Source organism: Papio anubis, chromosome 1 (genome assembly GCF_008728515.1).
Source record: "Papio anubis isolate 15944 chromosome 1, Panubis1.0, whole genome shotgun sequence".
NCBI lineage: Eukaryota > Metazoa > Chordata > Mammalia > Primates > Cercopithecidae > Papio > Papio anubis.
Genome location: NC_044976.1, coordinates 175,828,080 through 175,849,615, shown reverse-complemented (window position 1 = coordinate 175,849,615; position 21,536 = coordinate 175,828,080). Strand labels below are relative to the sequence as shown.

Sequence of the window (21,536 nt, the reverse complement as noted above, 5' to 3'; positions counted from 1 at the left end):
CCAATTACTTTTTTGTTCCCATGAAAAAGTGTAGTGCTCCTTTTCTAATGATATGGTGAAGTCAGGATTTTGTTTCTTATCAATGTTTGCTAGAGCAGTACTGTAGTATGTAATTTGTGCACTCATGCTTCTAAGATGAACTTTGAACTTTATATTTTTTGTATCTTTTAGTTCCTCCAGTCATTAGCCCTCATCTAAAGGAATATGTTATTGCTGTGGACAAGCCCATCACATTACCGTGTAAAGCAGATGGCGTCCCACCACCTGACATTACGTGGCATAAAGATGGGCGTGCAATTGTGGAATCTATCCGCCAGCGCGTCCTCAGCTCTGGCTCTCTGCAAATAGCATTTGCCCAGTCTGGTGATGCTGGTCATTACACCTGTATGGCAGCCAATGTAGCAGGATCAAGCAGCACAAGCACCAAGCTCACCGTCCATGGTAGGTTGTTTAACATGAATTATTTCCGTCTGCTACACTACCATGGCAAAGATAAAAGGCTACCAAGAGCGAAAATCTGATAGAAGTCAAAAACCCTTAAACTCAGTAATCCAAAGTGTGTGTTGGAGGGGAGGATGTGGTATGTAGGTACACTTCAAATCTGTTTTCTGTGGACTGTGTTTATGTGTGTTTGTGCACATAGGTGTGTGAGAGAGACAGATTTTATTAATATTGCCAGGATTTTTAATGTGTTGCTGGTACCCTCACATATTGTGATTAGTTGACTTATGAGGAGTCTGTTTGTGTTTTGTGACTTTTCTGCTTTACTTTTCAAGCTTCAAGTCATCTTGGTTCAAAATGAATCACCATATGACCTACATTGTATGACTTGACCCTAATGAGAATTAGGAGATCTATTTGATTCATTATATTAAAGTGGCAAAATATTTACCTATACATTTTTATAACAGAAAAATATCCTTCCTTTATATTAAGACAACAAAATATTGAAAAAATCAGCATTGAAATATTTTTAGTTTTTATTGTATATTTTGACTAAGGATAGAATCCATGTTAATATCAGTGGTAGGAAACAATAGCAGATGAAACTGCTTCCAACCTCTTTTCAGAGGTAATTATAATGAGGAGTTTCTACTTTTTCATTTTTCAGAAATTTGTGAAAGCTGTTTTATTTTCAATTGCATTTTAATTTTCTGTAACTTCAGAATAACAGAGATAATTTTGAGTGGAAACATTTTTGGTTGAATAATTTAGCCAAAATTAAAAATCACCATTTATGAGTTTTCCAAATAAATCCCCTGCTTTCAGTTAACACAATTAATCAATATACACTATCCATTTGCCTTCAACTAAATAATACTCCTTCTTTTCAAGTGTCTGTAGAAAATTTACCAAAACTGACCTAAACAAAGAAATTGTTAATAAGTTTCAAAAAGATAGACCATAATTTCTACCCACCATGCAATAAAGCTAGAAATTTGTAATCAACTTTCAATGCCAAAACCCCAAACCCAGACGACTTTAAAAACACTCTTCCAGCCAAAAAGTAGGTCAAAGAATAATTTTCTATTTTCAGATTATTTAGAAAATAAAGACATGACATATCAAAATGTACAGTGTGTGCTCAAAGCTAAAATCAATAGAAAGTCATAGCCAAAATTCTTTCATTTTGAAAAAGAAAGAACTGAAGTAAATATACTAATGCTGCAACTTTGTATCCCCTAACAAAAGACAAATAGCAACCCAAGGAAATCAGGATAAAGAAGATAATGAAAATAGAGCATGAATTAATTAAAAATGAATATTTATGATGCACCATTGAGCAAAATCATTTTTTGTGTTTTCCAAATTATAATGTTTATATCTATTATTAATGTTTGTATATATAATCATATCATAAAAGATAAAAATTAACTATTTTAATTGAAAGCAGTTAATTTAACTGAAAGCAGCTAATTAAAGTTTATATAGCAATTTTATTTTTGCTAAGGTCAACTGTTCTCCTGTCACTCTTTAAAATGTCATTAAGATGGGTCTACTTCTCACTGATTTGTTTGAATAATTCCACATTCATTGTTTTGGGAAGGGAGTGTATTTTTACTTTTGAGCCAAGAATTCTTAATACTTTTTGTCTTTTCTTTAGAAGTAACTATCTTAGTTCTAAGTCCAGTCGAGTATTTTTTATTACACTAAAATATTCAGTTCATCTCTATATTGCCTAAATTCTAGTTAAAAAAAATTTGAGTCACAGGAAGTATTTGGTACTATAATGTACCAAATGTTCAGAGTTATAAAGTCATTATGAAAATTTCCTGACAGTATAAAAACTGAATTAAATGTCTTGATCTGGTTTACTTGTATTCATTATAACATGTAAAATACTGCAATAAGTATTTTTTTCTTTTTTTTTTTTTTGAGACGGAGTCTCGCGCTGTGTCACCCAGGCTGGAGTGCAGTGGCCGGATCTCAGCTCACTGCAAGCTCCGCCTCCCAGGTTCACGCCATTCTCCTGCCTCAGCCTCCGAGTAGCTGGGACTACAGGCGCCCGCCACCACGCCCGGCTAGTTTTTTGTATTTTTAGTAGAGACGGGGTTTCACCATGTTAGCCAGGATGGTCTCGATCTCCTGACCTCGTGATCCACCCGCCTCGGCCTCCCAAAGTGCTGGGATTACAGGCTTGAGCCATCGCGCCCGGCTATAAGTATTTTTTTCTACAGCACTTTGTGATATTCAATATTGGGTGTCTTATAGTGTTTTCTGGTAGCTATTATTAGTTCATCCTCACAATATATCTCTGAGACAAATATAGCAGTTATACAACCATAGAAGCATTTTTTGGTTTTGTTGTTGGTTTGTTTTACTTCACTGCAATAAACAGAAGTAACTCAAAGATGGAAAAGTCAGGAAGCCAAATAAAATCTAAAGATCATCTACCCAGTTCTGTCGTTTGCTCAGAAACTGAATGTAAATATATTCAGTAAGTTCAAATACATTAGGATTCTTGCTAGCACCAAAAATACTGATTTCTTTCATAGCAGGAAGCAAATCAATATCGTAATATTTCATTTTTAACATTTCTAGCAAAGTTACCATGAAGAGAGTTTTTTGTGTGTTAATTTTTATTGTGAATAAAGACATTATTGAACTCAGCTTCCTGGATGACTCTCTTTTAAACTCTTCATAGTACCACCCAGGATCAGAAGCACAGAAGGACACTACACGGTCAATGAGAATTCACAAGCCATTCTTCCATGCATAGCTGACGGAATCCCCACACCAGCAATTAACTGGAAGAAAGACAATGTTCTTTTAGCTAACTTGTTAGGAAAATACACTGCTGAACCATATGGAGAACTCATTTTAGAAAATGTTGTGGTAAGTTTAATGGACATGAATAGATATGTTAAGCCAGATTATAAATTTGCTGTCATACTTTTAGTAATTTAGCATGGAAGTATATTCTTTAATTAAAAAAAATTCTTATAAAATCAGGTCACAAAATTAATTTTACACATATTTCATTTTATGTCCCTTGAATAATATTTAACAGATGATAGGAACTCACAAATGCCCTCCTTCTAAAATTATGTTTGTGGAAATATGTGTTTATCAGGAAAAATTTTAAGTACCATTGCTATATTCTCTGCTCTTAACCTTACAGGGCAATGATAAGTATCTAGAGTAAATAACTTTCAATTCTTTAGTACTTCAAGGGGAAAAAATGTTAAACATTTTTTTAAAAAGGAAAAAAGGAAAAAAGTCTATGTGTCTCAATGCAATCAGAAGCAGTCATTAATATTCAACATAAGTGTTCATATATATGCATATTTGAATATTCCTATTCAAATATTCAACAAATGTTTATCGAACACCTTCTCTGCAACTAGCACTAGTTTAGACACTGGGAATACATCAGGGAACAAAAGAATCAAAGATCTTTGCCCTTATGGAGTTTATATATAGAGGAAGGAGACAATAAAAATGAAAAATAATAATGTCAGAAGAACATAAGTCAGAAGAAAAAAAATGGCATGAAAAATAAGAGAGGGGTAAAGGATGTCAGGAGTTGGAGCAGTGAAGATTACAGTTGTAAATAGGGTAGTCAGAGTAAGTTCTCTTTGGGAAGGTGACATTTGAGCCAAACTTGAAGGAAGTGAATTAGCCAAGCAAATATGTGGAGGAGCAGACCAGGGGAAAAAAAAAATAGGTGGAGCAAAGCACTTGAGGTGGAAACATGTCCAGTGTATTTGAAAAACAAGAAGCCAGTGAAAGCAAAGCAAAGAATGAAAGGAGAAAGACGTCAGTGATAAATGGAGGCCAAATCATGTCAGGTCTTACAGGTCATTGTACAATTTTACCTTTTACTCTAAGTCAGAATCCATTGCAGGTTTTTGAGCAGGTTTTTATATGCCTTACATTTTTAAAGCGTTATGTTGGCTGTTGTGGTGAGAATCAGAGGTAGGGAGACAAGGACAGGACCAGTGAGACCTCTTGGGAAGACTGTCTGGAGGCAGATGAGAAATGATAGAACTCAAAGCAGGATGTTAGCAGAGAAGAGGCAAGAAGTAAGATTCTGCATGTACTTTGAAGCTAGCATTTTCTGATCGATTGCAAGTAGGGTGTGAGGGAAAAAAAAAAAATAAGAATGACTCAAATGTTTGAGACTGAAGGCATGAACAATTGGAAGGGTGAAATAGCCATCAGCTGCGATGGTGAAGGCTACAGGCAGTACAAGAAGGGGCCGTTGGAAGGATTTGGGAGCTCAGTTTTGGGGCATGAGTGTGAGACATATCTTCGGCATCAGAGCAAAGAGTTAGAATAAGAAGTTCAATAGACTTTGAGTTTGTAAGAAAGTATCAGTATTTGGGTTGGAGATGCTGATAGTCATCAGCATAAAGTTTATATTTAAAGCCATAGCACTGTATGAGATCACCAAAAAAATGAGTACAGATATAGCAGAAAAGAGGACCAGAGGCTGAGCCTTCTCACATGCCAACATTAAGATGTTAATGTTGAGGAGAAGCCCCCAAAAAAGTTGGAGAAGCAACCAGTGAGATAGGAGGGAAACTAGGAGAGCATAGCGTCCTGAAAGCCATGTAAAGGTGGTTTCAGATAGAAAGGACTCGTAATTGTGTCAGGTGCTACAAATGCATCAAGAAAGATGAGTCATGAGAGCTGGTCATTGAATTTAGCAAGTGAAGCCTCAGAATTGTAGGTAATAGTGTCCTTTCTCTTACCATTTCCTCTGATAGTTTTGGTGGTCTTTGATACCACCTTACTCAGAGAGCCAACTATGCTGTCAAGATGCTGTCAGCTTTTGGGATTATTTGCTCTTTATTTGTGCAATGCAGAGCATCTATACACTTGATATCTAGTAAACCACAGAATCTACAGTTTTCTGAAATCTTACCACTGTAGAATGATTATGGGCTTATATTTAAACTTCCATACATTTTAAATTATGTTATGCAAAAGCTAACCTGATGGTTAAAAGATGGAGATTTAAATTGTCTTTGGATAAGAGAGTTTCTTGAGGGCCTAGCTATGCAACTTGATGTATTTTATGTACTATGATGGATGATTATGAAATTTTAAATGCTACTTTCATTTTAGCTGGAGGATTCTGGCTTCTATACCTGTGTTGCTAACAATGCTGCAGGTGAAGATACACACACTGTCAGCCTGACTGTACATGTTCTCCCCACTTTTACTGAACTTCCTGGAGACGTGTCATTAAATAAAGGAGAACAGCTACGATTAAGCTGTAAAGCTACTGGTATTCCATTGCCCAAATTAACATGGACCTTCAATAACAATATTATCCCAGGTTGGTCATTTAATTCTCAAGAAGTGAATAAATACACCTATGTAGAACTCTAGACCAAACTCTATTTCCTCCAGCTGTGAAAATTAATTGAAAAGTAACAAGAATTGAATTGATTGCTTTAAAATCTGTAAAATGTGTGCCTCTGCTTGGATTTTACCCTCTACCCAATATATATGTTTTGTTCCTTCTTTTGGAAGCGTAAGTTGATCATAGGGCCATATATTGCAGGTTATAAGTAGCTTTTTTAACCTAAATATAATTCCCCCTACTCCATGAGAAGGCAGTATGTTTATATAGGTGCCTAAACTTATCACAGCTGGACCCCCTGCATCACTGATCAATGGATTAAGATGGCCACTGTTGGAGCCCTGAAGATTCACTTAATGTTACAGAGAAGAATTCTACTTCTCACTGTTTGCCTCAACCTCTATTATAGTGTAGATTAATTTATTTGGAAAATTTCTAGTCACTGTGTATACTACAAGTTAAGGTCATGTCTGGAACCCAGGAGTACCCGTCCCTGGGTGAGCAAATATCTACTTGTTAGACTTTGTCATCAGTATAAAGACTTTGTCGGTACTGAGAAATTGTCCTATCCCAAAATTGAGTTCTGAAGTATTATACTATTAGCATTTACTAAGTGTCTTGCTAGAAAAGTAGTAATAAGCTTGAGGGGTTTTTTTCTATTATAAAGAGTTATGTTAATGACTGAAATTTATCAACGGCATTACCTTAATAACAACAATACATCTCACTAAGAAAAAACAAACACTAAAAAATCTAATCAATATTGTTTTCTGAAAGTGCAGTAATGTAAATGTACTTTTAAAGCTTAATTTTCCACTTAATATTCAGCAGTAAAAGATTTTTTTAAAAAAACTTGAATGGGGAGAGCATGCAAGGTAAACATGCGTATTTAGATATGGACTGGTTTAGTCAGAATTTTATTTAGTCTTAGTTGTTTTAGGATTAGCATATTTGCCTTATATTTTCTTCTAAATGTTACACATTATGTTATAAATATTACTATCATAAATTTTTAATATCTGCCTTTGTAAATATTTATATAATCACCATTTATGATTTACAGAGAAGTTTAAATTATTACAAATTTGACTATGTTGTTGTTATTACCTAACTAGCATAGGTTTTCATAATTTTCCCCTTTGACCTGCCAAGTCAGTTGAATTATAAGGTGAAAAGGTTTTCATGTGTTTGATGTAAATTGTTTGGGAGGGAAAGTGGTAGTGAGATAAATGAAATGGAAAATGTAATATTTCTGAATGAAATAGTTTTGAAACTCAGACTATGAGCCAGCTTTAAGCAACACATTTAGATGAAAGGTTTACTTTAAGCCTAATTTTTAAAAGATGTTTGTTTTCATTCTCTTTTCCTGTTCCTTCTGTTGTTTTTTGTTCTTCAAACAAGTGTCTATAGACATAGTAAATAGCTCAGATGAAGAAATCTGTGGAAAAGGCTCTCTTCTCCAATGTCATCTCTTTGGTTCAATTGTTGACCAACTCATAAATCTAATGTGAAAAATATGGAGCTGTCGTGAAATTTTTCCTAGGTTCCTGAGAGGCATTTGTGTTGTTTCTTGTTTCCGTCAGCCCACTTTGACAGTGTAAATGGACACAGTGAACTTGTTATTGAAAGAGTGTCAAAAGAGGATTCAGGTACTTACGTGTGCACCGCAGAGAACAGCGTCGGCTTTGTGAAGGCAATTGGGTTTGTTTATGTGAAAGGTAGGTAAAAGCACTGCATTTTTAATTTATAATATATTCATAATGAATGGCTCAGGTTTTGCTTCTTAGTTTTTAATCCACTCAGTCCTATTTCACAGATGTACAAATTCATGAGGAAAAAATTATGAGCATTCAACTCAAAAGTAGATAAGAAGTGAAGAGATCATTTCACACAAAGTGGAATCATTCCCTTAGAATATTGAAATTGACAAAATTATCTGGTGATTTAGCAAGATTTGATTCTGGAAAATTCATGAGGTTTTAAGGTGGCTTTACTCCCCTCTTTACTAAATTATTTTTCCAAATAGATCAAAAATCACAAATTATCAGCACTTACTTTTATGTTGTACCTGTCTTATGTTATTTTCCAGAACCTCCAGTCTTCAAAGGTGATTATCCTTCTAACTGGATTGAACCACTTGGTGGGAATGCAATCCTGAATTGTGAGGTGAAAGGAGACCCCACCCCAACCATCCAGTGGAATAGAAAGGGAGTGGATATTGAAATTAGCCACAGAATCCGGAAACTGGGCAATGGTTCCCTGGCCATCTATGGCACTGTTGTAAGTCACACTGGAATGACTGATGCACCTTTAAACCCCCACAGCCAATTACCCCTCTGTAAGTGCCATAGATAGGAAAAATTTCTCTTACATTCCTATTTAAATCATAAAATCTGAATCAAATAACTTCTTTTAAAAAACTGAAACAAGGATTGAAATAGATATTTTAGCCCTTTCAAATAAGTGCAGTGGGCTAATTTGGCTGCCTTGTTCCTTATCATTGACTTACTAATTAACATTTGGAGATAACTTCCTCAGATCTGTTTTAGGACAAGGAAATTGAAGAATTACAAACACAGTTACATATAGAGTCGATTTCATAGTAAGCTGATAACTATGTTAGGCTTTTCCAAAGTTCAGTAATTCAGAAAATGAGTGGTGCTTTTGGTTATTATTCTAATTTTGGGGTCGTTACCCCAAAGTGAAATATTTTATCCCAAAATGTCTAAACTAGAATACACATGAATTTGTTAAATCACATTTGGTGAGACCACTTATGTGCTGTCATTGTTTAAGTAATTGAAATAATTAAAATATACTATCTAATTACCCAATCCAGTGGACCAGTCTCAGTCTTTTAGTCTCATTGATTTTACTTCAATATTAGATGTCATTTGTTGATTGTTCCTTCTATTATGAATTTCTACCTTATGTGCCATAATACTAATACGGCTCAGCCTTCTTCATTACCACTTTTCCCCTTTTCCTCTATTACTATTTCTGAAGTCCTTGGTACTTCTAATACCAATGTTAATACTAATTTTTTTTCATCATGCAATTTAAGATTCCTAAAACTGTAGTATCACCAATGCTGAAACTCTTCCAAGTTCCATTTCCAGCTGTTGACTAGGAACTTCTGTTTGGATAATACACTGAAACCTCAAATTAAACATCTAAACCAACATTTATTTTTCCTTCTCCCAATCTACTACCTGCAAATCAGCTCCCCTTTATTGACTTACTGTTTGTTAAGGAGACTTGAATTCTTCCATTCACAAGACCTTCAGCAAAATCTGTGCCTCTAGTCACCAAACTGAAATTTATTTAGTGCAATCCTACATAAATTTACACACAGACACATACATATGTATATATAATGTGACCTACAGTCTGTGATTTATTATTATAAGTAAATTAGTTTTTCACTTTCTCTCCTAAACTTCAAACTCCCTAGACAGAGGTCCAGCTGAATGTAGTTTTAATAATCCCCATTAGAAAGGACTCAATATTTATTAATTTGTCCTGATTATTTTAATGCTTTTTAAGATATCTGTAAGTATAGTATTAGTATTTTTCTTTATTAAAATAATTCCAGATAGATGATCAGAAAATAATGTAATTTTTGCTTTGGTTTCTTACCAGTTAGTATTCCTGGAGATCAATGATAGGCTATTTTGAGAAAGTTTAGGCTTGGAATTTGTTTTCTCCCCTCGCCCTCCTCTTTCTCTTCCTCTTCCTCCCTCCTTTAAATCTATTTAAGAGGTTAGACATATGTAGGTTTTCTTATTTCCATTAAAATTCCTTCTCAAAAATGAAATTTCAAATAAACTAGCATGTGGTGAAAAAAGTGATTGCCCTGCTCTGTAGGCTCATATTTTTGTAAAACTGCTGCTTGTTTCCATAGAATGAAGATGCTGGTGACTATACATGTGTAGCTACCAATGAAGCTGGGGTGGTGGAGCGCAGTATGAGTCTGACTCTGCAACGTAAGTTGCTTAATGAAACTAATTAAACACTTGATTTAGAAAATATTACCTAATAAAGAGTGTTTATTTTCTTTAACTCTATAGCAAGTTCATTAGTGGTAGCTCTCAGAGTGTGCTTGATTTAGTTTGCTGCTGCTGATGGAGCAGTTGTCATCAAATATAGAACTGATAACACAGAGATATTTTTCTGTATTTTATCTAACATATGTAGTATAAGATTGCAATTGATTGGTGGCAGAGCTTTTTTATTACAACACATTCAATGGGGTGCCCCTTCTTACAATTCACCACAGTTATTCCAACATGCTTAAAAAGATTGCCATTTATGGCATTTTAAGATATTTATTAAAAATAAAGACTAATGTAAAGGAGCTCAAAAGTGCTCCAGCTTGATGGCTGTACTCTAACTGTAACTAAACGTTCTGGGTGAGATCCTCATGCTCATCAGGAAGCCCTTTAGTAAGAGTCATTGGAAAACAGAGTATCCATAATTGAATAAACATAGAATACTCCAATGGCCCACTGGAGAGTTTACAGAATCACTTAAGGGGCTGACCCTAAGACAATGTCATTGGGTTGAGAATTTAAGCAAGTCAAGTCATTTTGTGACTAGGCTCAGTATTTAACAGGATGAGTTTACATTTTCTTTATCACTATTGAGAGATGCTCTAGATTAGTTAGCTGTTTGCCAAACTAAATAATTCTGTAAGACATTGAATAGATGATAGTATCTAATACAATGTTTCACTAAAGAACATGTCTATCAAATGATAACATGGGATGTCATTAGGAAAAAATAGGGTTCTATGTTCAAACAATTCTGAGAAAAAATGAATTAAACAGAGTTCTTTTATTTATTAAATATATAAAGAACAGTTACTATGTGCTCAGCCCTCCTTAGGCATACCAAATTTCTTTACTGCAAATTTTCTAGAAATGTTAATATGTTGATGTGAATTATGGCCCAACAAGGGGAGAATATAATATGCCACATTTTCCAATAAAAAGTGAATGTAGGTAGGACACTACACAATAGCACTGACTCAGTTTAAGAAAAGCTACATGAGAGCAGCTCATCTGCACATACTGACAATAAATTCATTTTAGTAAGTGAGGCATATTAGTCAAAAATATAATTTGATTCAAGTTAGGATTAAAGTACCAGAAGCTTTATTATTATTTAAAGTGTTTGTAATTATTATGTGAATGATGGAATTAATTCAATCGAAATATGTACATGTGGAATTTTATTGTATTAATTTATAGCTTTATATGCAATTGGGAATGTTCAATATGGTATCTAAATTAAGGTTCTGAGTTTATTTGATACTTTGGCCATTTTGATATGAGCAGACAAGCTTATTTAGTCACGTTGTCACTTAGTGTGGAGAGATAAACCTGAGGTATTTACTTTATGCAGCAACAGTTTATTGAATACATAATGTAATCTGGAAACTAGGAGAGAAATAAAGGCACTGGCCCTGAAAGTTTCTGGAGTGAGGTTAATAAAAACATCAGTTAGAAGGCATTGTGTAGGGTGATGAGCATAAGTCAGAATAATGCTTCATATGACACTTGCTAAGAGAGTCAAACCTCACGTGAAGTAATTACTTTTTTAAAAGACAACATGTCACTGATACCTTTGCAGAAAAAACTAACATGTTAATATCACAACAAAACACATTTTTATTCTATTTTTGTCTTATTTGTATTCTATTTATTCTAGATACACTTCTCAGTCTAAAATATGCAGCCACCACCTTGAATTATCAGATATTATCATTCACTGAACAAATCATTCCACCTTTCAGTTCAATGTCACTAAAACACCGCTGTCATCCCACCATGATCCTTCTCAAGAATGTATATGCTGCCCCCTTTGCTTTCTTATTTAAATGAAAACCTTTCTTATTTTAAGATTTGAACCAATGTTTAAAACCCTGTATGCTGTTACTCTTCAGGGTGAACCATCCTTTCTATTCGTTCGTTGTGTTGAAAAAGAAAAAGAGCTAAATCCATCTCCATGTTGTGTCTTTCTCTCCAAGTGTTCTCCCCTCTCCTCTCTGTTCAAATAACCTTACTTATTTTTGAAAATCCAGTTCAAGTCTCTTCTTCCCAATGAAGTCTGTCATATTCTATCTTTCTTGGGACTGTAGACCAATATAGACAAACATTCTGCCAGCAGTTGCATGCAGTTCCTTTTACAATCTTTCCAAGGGCTTTACTGGAACCACTGTCATTCACTGTAGACACTGTTAACATCTCCCTCCTTCCTTTTTGGTTACCAGAATATCCTTTTTCTCCTGATTTTCTTCCTACCTCAGTGATTGGTTCTGAGTATCATTTATAAGTTTGTCTTCTGTCCATCTCTTAAATAATGCTGTTGCAATTGTTTCTGTCTTTGGCGCTCTTCTCATTTTAGACTCTCTTCTGAAACAATCTTATTCACTATGAAAGACTCACACATATATTATTTCTTGCTCATCTTTATTCTGAGCTCTAGATATGAATATCCCTGTTATGTAGACATCTCTATATGAATGTCTTACAGATACCTCAATCTCAATAGTCCTAAATGGATGCAAATTATCATTCCTTACTCCCTATCCACAAATCTGTTCTTCTGGTGTATGCTATTGCATTGCCCAAATATACCATATTCTCCAAATCAAAACCCTGTAGTCATCAGTTCTTCCCTTTAACCCATACCAGTCCGTAACAAAGTTCTATCATATCTACTTTCTTAATAATTATTGGATATGTCTTCCTTTTCCTCTCCATTTCCAGTGGCATGCCTTTGTTTGATATATTGTTACTGTTGTTTATGCTCCCATGTTAGTACACATTAATTCTATAGGTATGCTATAGCACAAGTCTATCTTATCAGTGGTCCTATGAGCTCCTTGAGACTAGAAAGAATATCTTTTCTCTATATACTCTTAGCACCCAGAACAATGCTGGCAAATAGCAGGCTTTCAGTAAATGTTTACTGAATAAATGAATGATGGCCAGTGATAAAAGAATGAGTTAATTAGCCAGGCGTGGTGGCAGGCGCCTGTAGTCCCAGCTACTCGGGAGGCTGAGGCAGGAGAATTGCTTGAACCCTGGAGGCAGAGGTTGCAGGGAGTCAAGATCATGCCACTGCACTCCAGCCTAGGTGACAAAGAGAGACTCTGGCTAAAAAAAAAAAAGAGTTAATGACTCTTTACCTCAAAAATGATCTAAAGAAAAAAGTGAATATTCACCATATAAAACACAGACAAAAATAACAATAGTAACTAAGAGTACTGTATGCAAAAGTTGTAGTCACATCCTCTTGTTGAGTCTAACAGGAATCCTCTGAAGTAGGCACCATTTTTAAGGACACGGGGCTTAGAGAGGCAGTAAGGAGCAGACACAGAATTTGAATCCGGGAAACATGACTCTAGAGCCCATGCTCTAGGCTAATCTGCTCAGGAATTTTAAATTTTTGACATTTACTAAATAAAAAAGAATTATGAAAATTGTATCAACAGCAATTATAATCTACAATCTTAGTTGGGAAGCAACAGTGTTTCATAAACAAATCAACCACTTTTTTCAAAATAATGTTACTGTATAATACATGATAAAAAATGTTATAACTCCACAAAAATTGAGACACTATGTGCTTTTTTTCCATAGGTCCTCCTATTATCACTCTTGAGCCAGTGGAAACTGTTATTAATGCTGGTGGCAAAGTCATATTGAATTGTCAGGCAACTGGAGAGCCTCAACCAACCATTACATGGTCCCGTCAAGGGCACTCTATTTCCTGGGATGACCGGGTTAACATGTTGTCCAACAACTCATTATATATTGCTGATGCTCAGAAAGACGATACCTCTGAATTTGAATGTGTTGCTCGAAACTTAATGGGTTCTGTCCTTGTCAGAGTGCCAGTCATAGTCCAGGGTGAGTGTGATCAGAGGAATATTCATAGTAAACAGTACCTGGGGTGACTCAAATCATGGAAATTATTAAGCACTTTAGTCCAAGTCGCCTGTCACCTTAAGATGCTTTTAGGTGACGGGGAGAGGACAAAATCATCAAAATTTACAGATTGAAGGGCCTAAACCAATACACATTTTAGAGCTTTAAAATGTCAAGGTTTTAATTTAAAATCCCAAACTAAATTTCTGATTCACAACTAAGTCAAATCTATTCTCAGAAATCAATGTATATGTTTTCGCTTTAAAGAATGACTTATGTCCAAAAGGTAAGCAGTTTGTAAACTCGTTGGTCTCTAACTCTTCCAGCAGCCATGTGCAAGTGAGTGAGGATGAGATCTGAGAAGAAACTCTAGCTAACAGAAGTTCTTCTCTGTTGGATTTTAATTTTACCTTAAAGGAGAGATTTCATAAGCTATTTCTCAACAAGTATATATTTAGCTCTGTAACCAGCGCATATCTTAAATGAAATCTCCTTTACAATATTTTATTTGCAAAGCTAAGACAAAGGACAATGTTTTACTTGCAGTTCATGGTGGATTTTCCCAGTGGTCTGCATGGAGAGCCTGCAGTGTCACCTGTGGAAAAGGCATCCAAAAGAGGAGTCGTCTGTGCAACCAGCCCCTTCCAGCCAATGGTGGGAAGCCCTGCCAAGGTTCAGATTTGGAAATGCGAAACTGTCAAAATAAGCCGTGTCCAGGTACACCTCCTTATTTAACTGATAGGCATGTGTTTAATAGACCTTCATTTCTGTTTTCTACCTATGGATTACCCCAGTGTGAGTACTCCCGATTGAAATATACCTGATGGTGTAATGGTTCACCTTTGTATAGTGGATGGTAGCTGGTCGGAATGGACTCCCTGGGAAGAATGCACAAGGAGCTGTGGACATGGCAACCGAACCAGGACCAGGATTTGCAATAATCCATCAGCTCAGCATGGTGGGCGGCCATGTGAAGGGAATGCTGTGGAAATAATTATGTGCAACATCAGGCCTTGCCCAGGTGAGAACCCACCAATAATACTAGGATAAACAAAACTTTTCTATCTTAACTCCTAGGAAAAAATTACATTTGCCTTTTCTTCTTCATTGTAAAAAGATGTTATGGCCTGCACCCTTGAGAATATGTTCATTCACTATATTCTTAGTTCTCTTTCATGGAGAAACTTGTAAAAGTATGGCATTCATTGATGTTAAGCAAAATACCTGCTTTAATTGAACATGAAGAAAAGGTCCAAACTGGAGTGTATTTCTCACTCATGTAAAGAAAACATAAGTATTGACAAGGTCATAAAGTAACATCTAATCCAGCCATCCATTTTGAGGTGAGGAAAATGAACCCTAGAGAGGTTAAAGACTTGCCCAGAAACACACAACTGGTGAGGGGTAAATGCTAATCGCTGTCATTCACTAAATACTTACCATACAATAGGAACCATGCTAAGTGCTTTATATTGTTAATATTGCATATTATTATTTTGTGTCTTAGCACTCTTTCCAAGTAAAGTGACAAATCAAACTTAAGTCTAAGTAGAAAACTTTTCAGGTGTAATTGAATCCAAGGATTTGGAGAGTGCTTTTACTAGCATGTTTTCCATCTCTCATCTCTGCTTTCCTCTCTTTGGCTTTATTCGCTATTAAACTCTTTCCATGTGGTGGAAACAATGACTGCTGACAGCTACTGGCTCACAGGGGCCTTATAATATAAGTGAGGCCTCAGAGAAAAAGAGTTCCCTTTTCTCTCAGAATTCCTATCAGTCTCTGGGAAGGAACCCTGTTTGCTTTTGTTCGGGTCACATGCTTACACCTGAACTCAAGTGAGTCCAGGGTATTCTAATAGCCAGCTTGGGTGAACTGTCTACCTAGTGTAAAGTGGGGCAGAGAAAGAAATCATGCAAAGTAGAGGAGCTGTTCATTTATGTATTCATTCATCCAACAAATATTTATTGAGTGCTTACTTTGTCATCAAGACACTGTTCTAGTTGCTAGAGTTAAAATAATAAACAGTATCTTTCCAGTTTTGATCAGCATACCCAAAAAACTCAGAGACTTGAAATGATGGAGTACAACTTGGAGAGATATCTTAGCTGGAATGTCAGAAAAAGAAATAGTGACAAACCAAAACGGGGCAGGTATTCACTACATTGGGTATTGCATCCTATTGTGCAGATGAGGAAAGATTTAGAAAATAATGTTCAGTGATTCACTAAGGATAGCTAGCTAATAAAAAGCGAATCAAAGTTTTGAACTCAGGTTGATCTAATTACCAAGCTTATTTAAATTGTAGGTATCTGGATTTGCAATTCGGAACTTTGATTACATTACAAAAATGAAGTACTGTCCTGAAATCTTAAAATAAATGAGAAGCCATTTATTTTAGTCTTAAAGAATTTAAAAGCTGGTTGTAATAACATTATGTTCTAAACTTAAAAGAGCAGGAAATACTTGATTGAGCAATTTTGTGTAATTTGTCATCTATAATAACTATATAATAACTAAATGATATTTGTAAATATCCTAAAATAAAAATCAGTCTTTTCTCTTCATGTTGAGTAACACTTCGCTTACTACTGTCTATTTGCTTACTTGCTGCTGTTTTGTTCACTATTTTATTGGCTTGTATTGTTTTAAAAGGCTTTCTCTAGTTATTTCCCCTAGCCCCTAAACCAATTGAATTTAGCTATTTTTTGAGCACAGTGTCGGTGGTGTCCTAGAGCCATTCAATGAAAGCATGTATTTCTTCCCGATAAGAGCATGTATGAAAATTTACTGATGCCATATTGGTAGGTAAGTATCAGCTGTAGTAGGAGTATCTATACCACAAAAATTAGCGATGCTACAAGTTTTCCTCCTCACCCCTAGAGAGCTGGTTGTTAAACATTTCTCAGCTCACCACTGCAAAATGGGCGCCAGCCTAAGATAGCCTTTCTCATCCAGGAGGTACGTGAAAATATCAGGGGCAGAAGACACTTGCTTTTGGTACAATTCATTTCTAACAATGTTGAATTTACAAAAGAGTTGCAAGAAGAGTACAGATAATTTCTATATAACACTATCTAGGTGAAATTTTGTGTATTTCCTGAAACAAGGACATTCTCTTTCATGAACATAGTACAGTGATCAAAATTGGGAAATTTAACATTGATACTACTGTTACCTCATTTCATTATCTAATCTTGTTATGTAATCCATAGGCCATATTCAAATTTTGCCAGTTTTCCCAGTAATATCATTTATAACTCTTTTATCCCCCATTCCCAGATCCGATCCAGGATCACACTTGTACTTATTTGTTGTGTCCCGTTAGTCTCTTTTAATTGGAAAATTTTCTCAGTCTTTTTCTTTCATGAACTTGATATATATTTTTTTAATTATACTTTAAGTTCTAGGGTACATGTGCACAACGTGCAGCTTTGTTACATATGTATACATAAGCCATGTTGTGCTGCACCCATTAACTCATCATTTACATTAGGTATATCTCCTAATGCTATCTCTCCCCCTTCCCCACAATAGGACTCGGTGTGTGATGTTCCCCTTCCTGTCTCCAAGTGATCTCATTGTTCAATTCCCACCTATGAGTGAGAACATGCAGTATTTGGTTTTCTGTTCTTGAGATAGTTTGCTGAGAATAATGGTTTCCAGCTGCATCCATGTCCCTACAAAGGGACATGGATGCATCCTTTTTTATGGCTGCATAGTATTCCATGGTGTGTATGTGCCACATTTTCTTAATCCAGTCTGTCACTGATGGACATTTGGGTTGATTCCAAGTCTTTGCTATTGTGAATAGTGCCGCAATAAACATACGTGTGCATGTGTCTTTATAGCAGCATGACTTACAATCCTTTGGGCATATCCCTAGTAATGGGATGGCTGGGTCAAATGGTATTTCTAGTTCTAGATCCTTGAGGAATCGCCACACTGTTTTCCACAATGACTGAACTAGTTTACAGTCCCACCAACAGTGTAAAAGTGTTCCTATTTCTCCACATCCTCTCCAGCACCTGTTGTTTCCTGATTTTTTTAATGATCACCATTCTAACTGGTGTGAGATGGTATCTCATTGCGGTTTTGATTTACATTTCTCTCATGGCAAGTGATGATGAGCATTTTTTCATGTGTCTGTTGACGGTATAAATGTCTTCTTTTGAGAAGTGTTTGTTCATATCCTTTGCCCACTTTTTGATGGGGTTGTTTTTTCTTGTAAATTTGATTGAGTTCTTTGTAGGTTCTGGGTATTAGCCCTTTGTCAGATGAGTAGATTGCAAAAATTTTCTCCCATTCTGTAGGTTGCCTGTTCACTCTGATGGTAGTTGCTTTTGCTGTGCAGGAGCTCTTTAGTTTAATTAGATCCCATTTGTCAATTATGGCTTTTGTTGCCGTTGCTTTAGGTGTTTTCGACATGAAGTCCTTGCCCATGCCTATGTCCTGAATGGTATTACCTAGGTTTTCTTCTAGGGTTTTTATGGTTTTAGGTCTAACATTTAAGTCTCTAATCCATCTTGAATTAATTTTCGTATAAGGAGTAAGGAAAGGATCTAGTTTCAGCTTTCTACTTATGGCTAGCCAATTTTCCCAGCACCATTTATTAAATAGGGAATCCTTTCTCCATTTCTTGTTTTTGTCAGGTTTGTCAAAGATCAGATGGCTATAGATGTGTGGTATTATTTCTGAGGACTCTGTTCTGTTCCATTGGTCTACATCTCTGTTTTGGTACCAGTACCATGTTATTTTGGTTACTGTAGCCTTGTAGTATAGTTTGAAGTCAGGTAGTGTGATGCCTCCAGCTTTGTTCTTTTGGCTTAGGATTGTCTTGGCAATTCAGGCTCTTTTTTGGTTCCATATGAACTTTAAAGCAGTTTTTTCCAATTCTGTGAAGAAAGTCATTGGTAGCTTGATGGGGATGGCATTGAATCTATAAATTACCTTGGGCAGTATGGCCATTTTCACAGTATTGATTCTTCCTATCCATGAGCATGAAATGTTCTTCCATTTGTTTGTGTCCTCTTTTATTTCACTAAGCAGTGGATTGTAGTTCTCCTTGAAGAGGTCCTTTACATCCCTTGTAAGTTGGATTCCTAGGTATTTTATTCCCTTTGAAGCTATTGTGAATGGGAGTTCATTCATGATTTGGCTCTCTGTTTGTCTGTTACTAGTGTATAAGAATGCTTGTGATATTTGCACATTGATTTTGTATCCTGAGACTTTGCTGAAGTTGCTTATTAGCTTAAGGAGATTTTGGGCTGAGACAATGGGGTTTTCTAAATATACAATCATGTCATCCACAAACAGGGACAATTTGACTTTTTCTTTTCCTAACTGAATACTCTTTATTTCTTTCTCTTGCCTGATTGCCCTAGCCAGAACTTCCAACACTATGTTGAATAGGAGTGGTGAGAGAGGGCATCCCTCTCTTGTGCCAGTTTTCAAAGGGAATGCTTCCAGCTTTTGCCCATTCAGTATGATATTGGCTGTGGTTTTGTCATAAATAGCTCTTATTATTATGAGATACGTTCCATCAATACCAAATTTATTGAGAGTTTTTATCATGAAAGGCTGTTGAATTTTGTCAAAGGCCTTTTTTGCATCTATTGAGATAATCATGTGGTTTTTGTCTTTGGTTCTATTTATATGCTGGATTACATTTATTGATTTGCATATGTTGAACCAGCCTTGCATCCCAGGGATGAAGCCCACTTGATCATGGTGGATAAGCTTTTTGATGTGCTGCTAGATGCGGTTTGCCAGTATTTTATTGATGATTTTTGCATCGATGTTCATCAGGGAGATTGGTCTAAAATTCTCTTTTTTTGTTGTGTCTCTGCCAGGCTTTGGTATCAGGATGATGTTGGCCTCATAAAATGAGTTAGGGAGGATTCCCTCTTTTTCTATTGATTGGAATAGTTTCGGAAGGAATGGTACCAACTCCTCCTTGTACCTCTGGTAGAATTCGGCTGTGAATCTGTCTGGTCCTGAAGTTTTTTTGGTTGGTAGGCTTTTAATTATTGCCTCAATTTCAGAGCCTTCTATTGGTCTATTCAGGGATTCAGCTTCTTCCTGGTTTAGTCTTGGGAGAGTGTAAGTGTCCAGGAAATTGTCCATTTCTTCTAGGTTTTCTAGTTTATTTGCATAGAGGTGTTTATAGTATTCTCTGATGGTAGTTTGTATTTCTGTGGGGTCGGTGGTGATATCCCCTTTATCATTTTTTATTGCATCTATTTGATTCTTCTCTCTTTTCTTCTTTATTAGTCTTGCTAGTGGTCTATCAATTTTGTTGATCCTTTTCAAAAACCAGCTCCTGGATTCATGGATTTTTTTGGAGGGTTTTTTGTGTCTCTATCTCCTTTAGTTCTGCTCTGATCTTAGTTATTTCTTGCCTTCTGCTAGCTTTTGAATGTTTTTGCTCTTGCTTCTCTAGTTCTTTTAATCGTGATGCTAGGGTGTCAATTTTAGATCTTTCCTGCTTTCTCTTGTGGGTATTTAGTGCTATAAATTTCCCTCTACACACTGCTTTAAATATGTCCCAGAGATTCTGGTGTGTTGTATCTTTGTTCTCATTGGTTTCAAAGACCATCTTTATTTCTGCCTTCATTTCGTTAGGTACCCAGTAGTCATTCAGGGGCAGTTTTGATTGAGTTTCTTAGTCCTGAGTTCTAGTTTGATAGCACTGTGGTCTGAGAGACAGTTTGTTATAATTTCTGTTCTTGTACATTTGCTGAGGAGTGCTTTACTTCTAACTATGTGGTCAATTTTGGAATAGGTGCAATGTGGTGCTGAGAAGAATGTATATTCTGTTCATTTGGAGTGGAGAGTTCTGTAGATGTTTATTAGGTCTGCTTGGTACAGAGTTGAGTTCAATTCCTGGATATCCTTGTTGACTTTCTGTCTCGTTGATCTGTCTAATGTTGACAGTGAGGTGTTAAAGTCTCCTGTTATTATTGCATGTCGAAGTCTCTTTGCAAGTCTCTAAGGACTGGCTTTATGAATCTGGGTGCTCCTGTATTGGGTGTATATATATTTAGGATAGTTAGCTCTTACTGAGGAATTGATCCCTTTCCCATTATGTAATGGCCTTCTTTGTCTCTTTTGATCTTTGATAGTTTAAAGTCTGTTTCATCAGAGACTAGGATTGCAACCCCTGCTTTTTTTTTGTTTTCCATTTGCTTGGTAGATATTCCTCCATCTCTTTATTTTGAGCCTATGCATGTCTCTCCATGTGAGATGGGTCTCCTGAATACAGCAAACTGATGGGTCTTGACTCTTTATCCAGTTTGCCAGTCTGTGTCTTGTCATTATGATATTAGCTGGTTATTTTGCTCGCTAGTTGATGCAGTTTCTTCCTAGCATCGATGGACTTTACATTTTGACATGTTTTTGCAATCGCTGGTACCTGTTGTTCCTTTCCATGTTTAGTGCTTCCTTCAGTATCTCTTGTAGGGCAGGCCTGGTGGTGACAAAATCTCTAAGCATTTGCTTGTCTGTAAAGGATTTTATTTCTCCTTCACTTATGAAACTTAGTTTGGCTGGATATGAAATTCTGGGTTGAAAATTATTTTCTTTAAAAATATTGAATATTGGCCCCCACTCTCTTCTGGCTTGGAGAGTTTCTGCCAAGAGATCTGCTGTTAGTCTGATGGGCTTCCCTTTGTAGGTTACCCGACCTTTCTCTCTGGCTGCCCTTAACATTTTTTCCTTCATTTCAACTTTGGTGAATCTGACAATTATGTGTCTTCGAGTTGCTCTTCTCGAGGAGTATCTTTGTG

General features: G+C 36.0%; 1 protein-coding gene across 7 annotated transcripts in view; it reads left to right on the top strand.

Annotated features, from left to right (window-relative positions):
* Window positions 1-21,536, top strand: part of HMCN1 (hemicentin 1) — a 499,395-nt gene that overhangs the window by 432,843 nt on the left and 45,016 nt on the right. For all 7 annotated transcript variants that reach the window (XR_004179456.1, XM_031657606.1, XM_031657603.1 and 4 more), the window contains 9 exons: window positions 172-441; window positions 3,146-3,336; window positions 5,575-5,788; window positions 7,399-7,533; window positions 7,905-8,095; window positions 9,720-9,801; window positions 13,465-13,734; window positions 14,299-14,469; window positions 14,603-14,773. Coding sequence is in view for 6 of the 7 variants with exons in the window: in XM_031657606.1 (XP_031513466.1) it covers window positions 172-441; window positions 3,146-3,336; window positions 5,575-5,788; window positions 7,399-7,533; window positions 7,905-8,095; window positions 9,720-9,801; window positions 13,465-13,734; window positions 14,299-14,469; window positions 14,603-14,773 (1,695 nt within the window). In the remaining variant the exon portion in view is untranslated. The remainder of the gene's footprint in view (window positions 1-171; window positions 442-3,145; window positions 3,337-5,574; window positions 5,789-7,398; window positions 7,534-7,904; window positions 8,096-9,719; window positions 9,802-13,464; window positions 13,735-14,298; window positions 14,470-14,602; window positions 14,774-21,536) is intronic.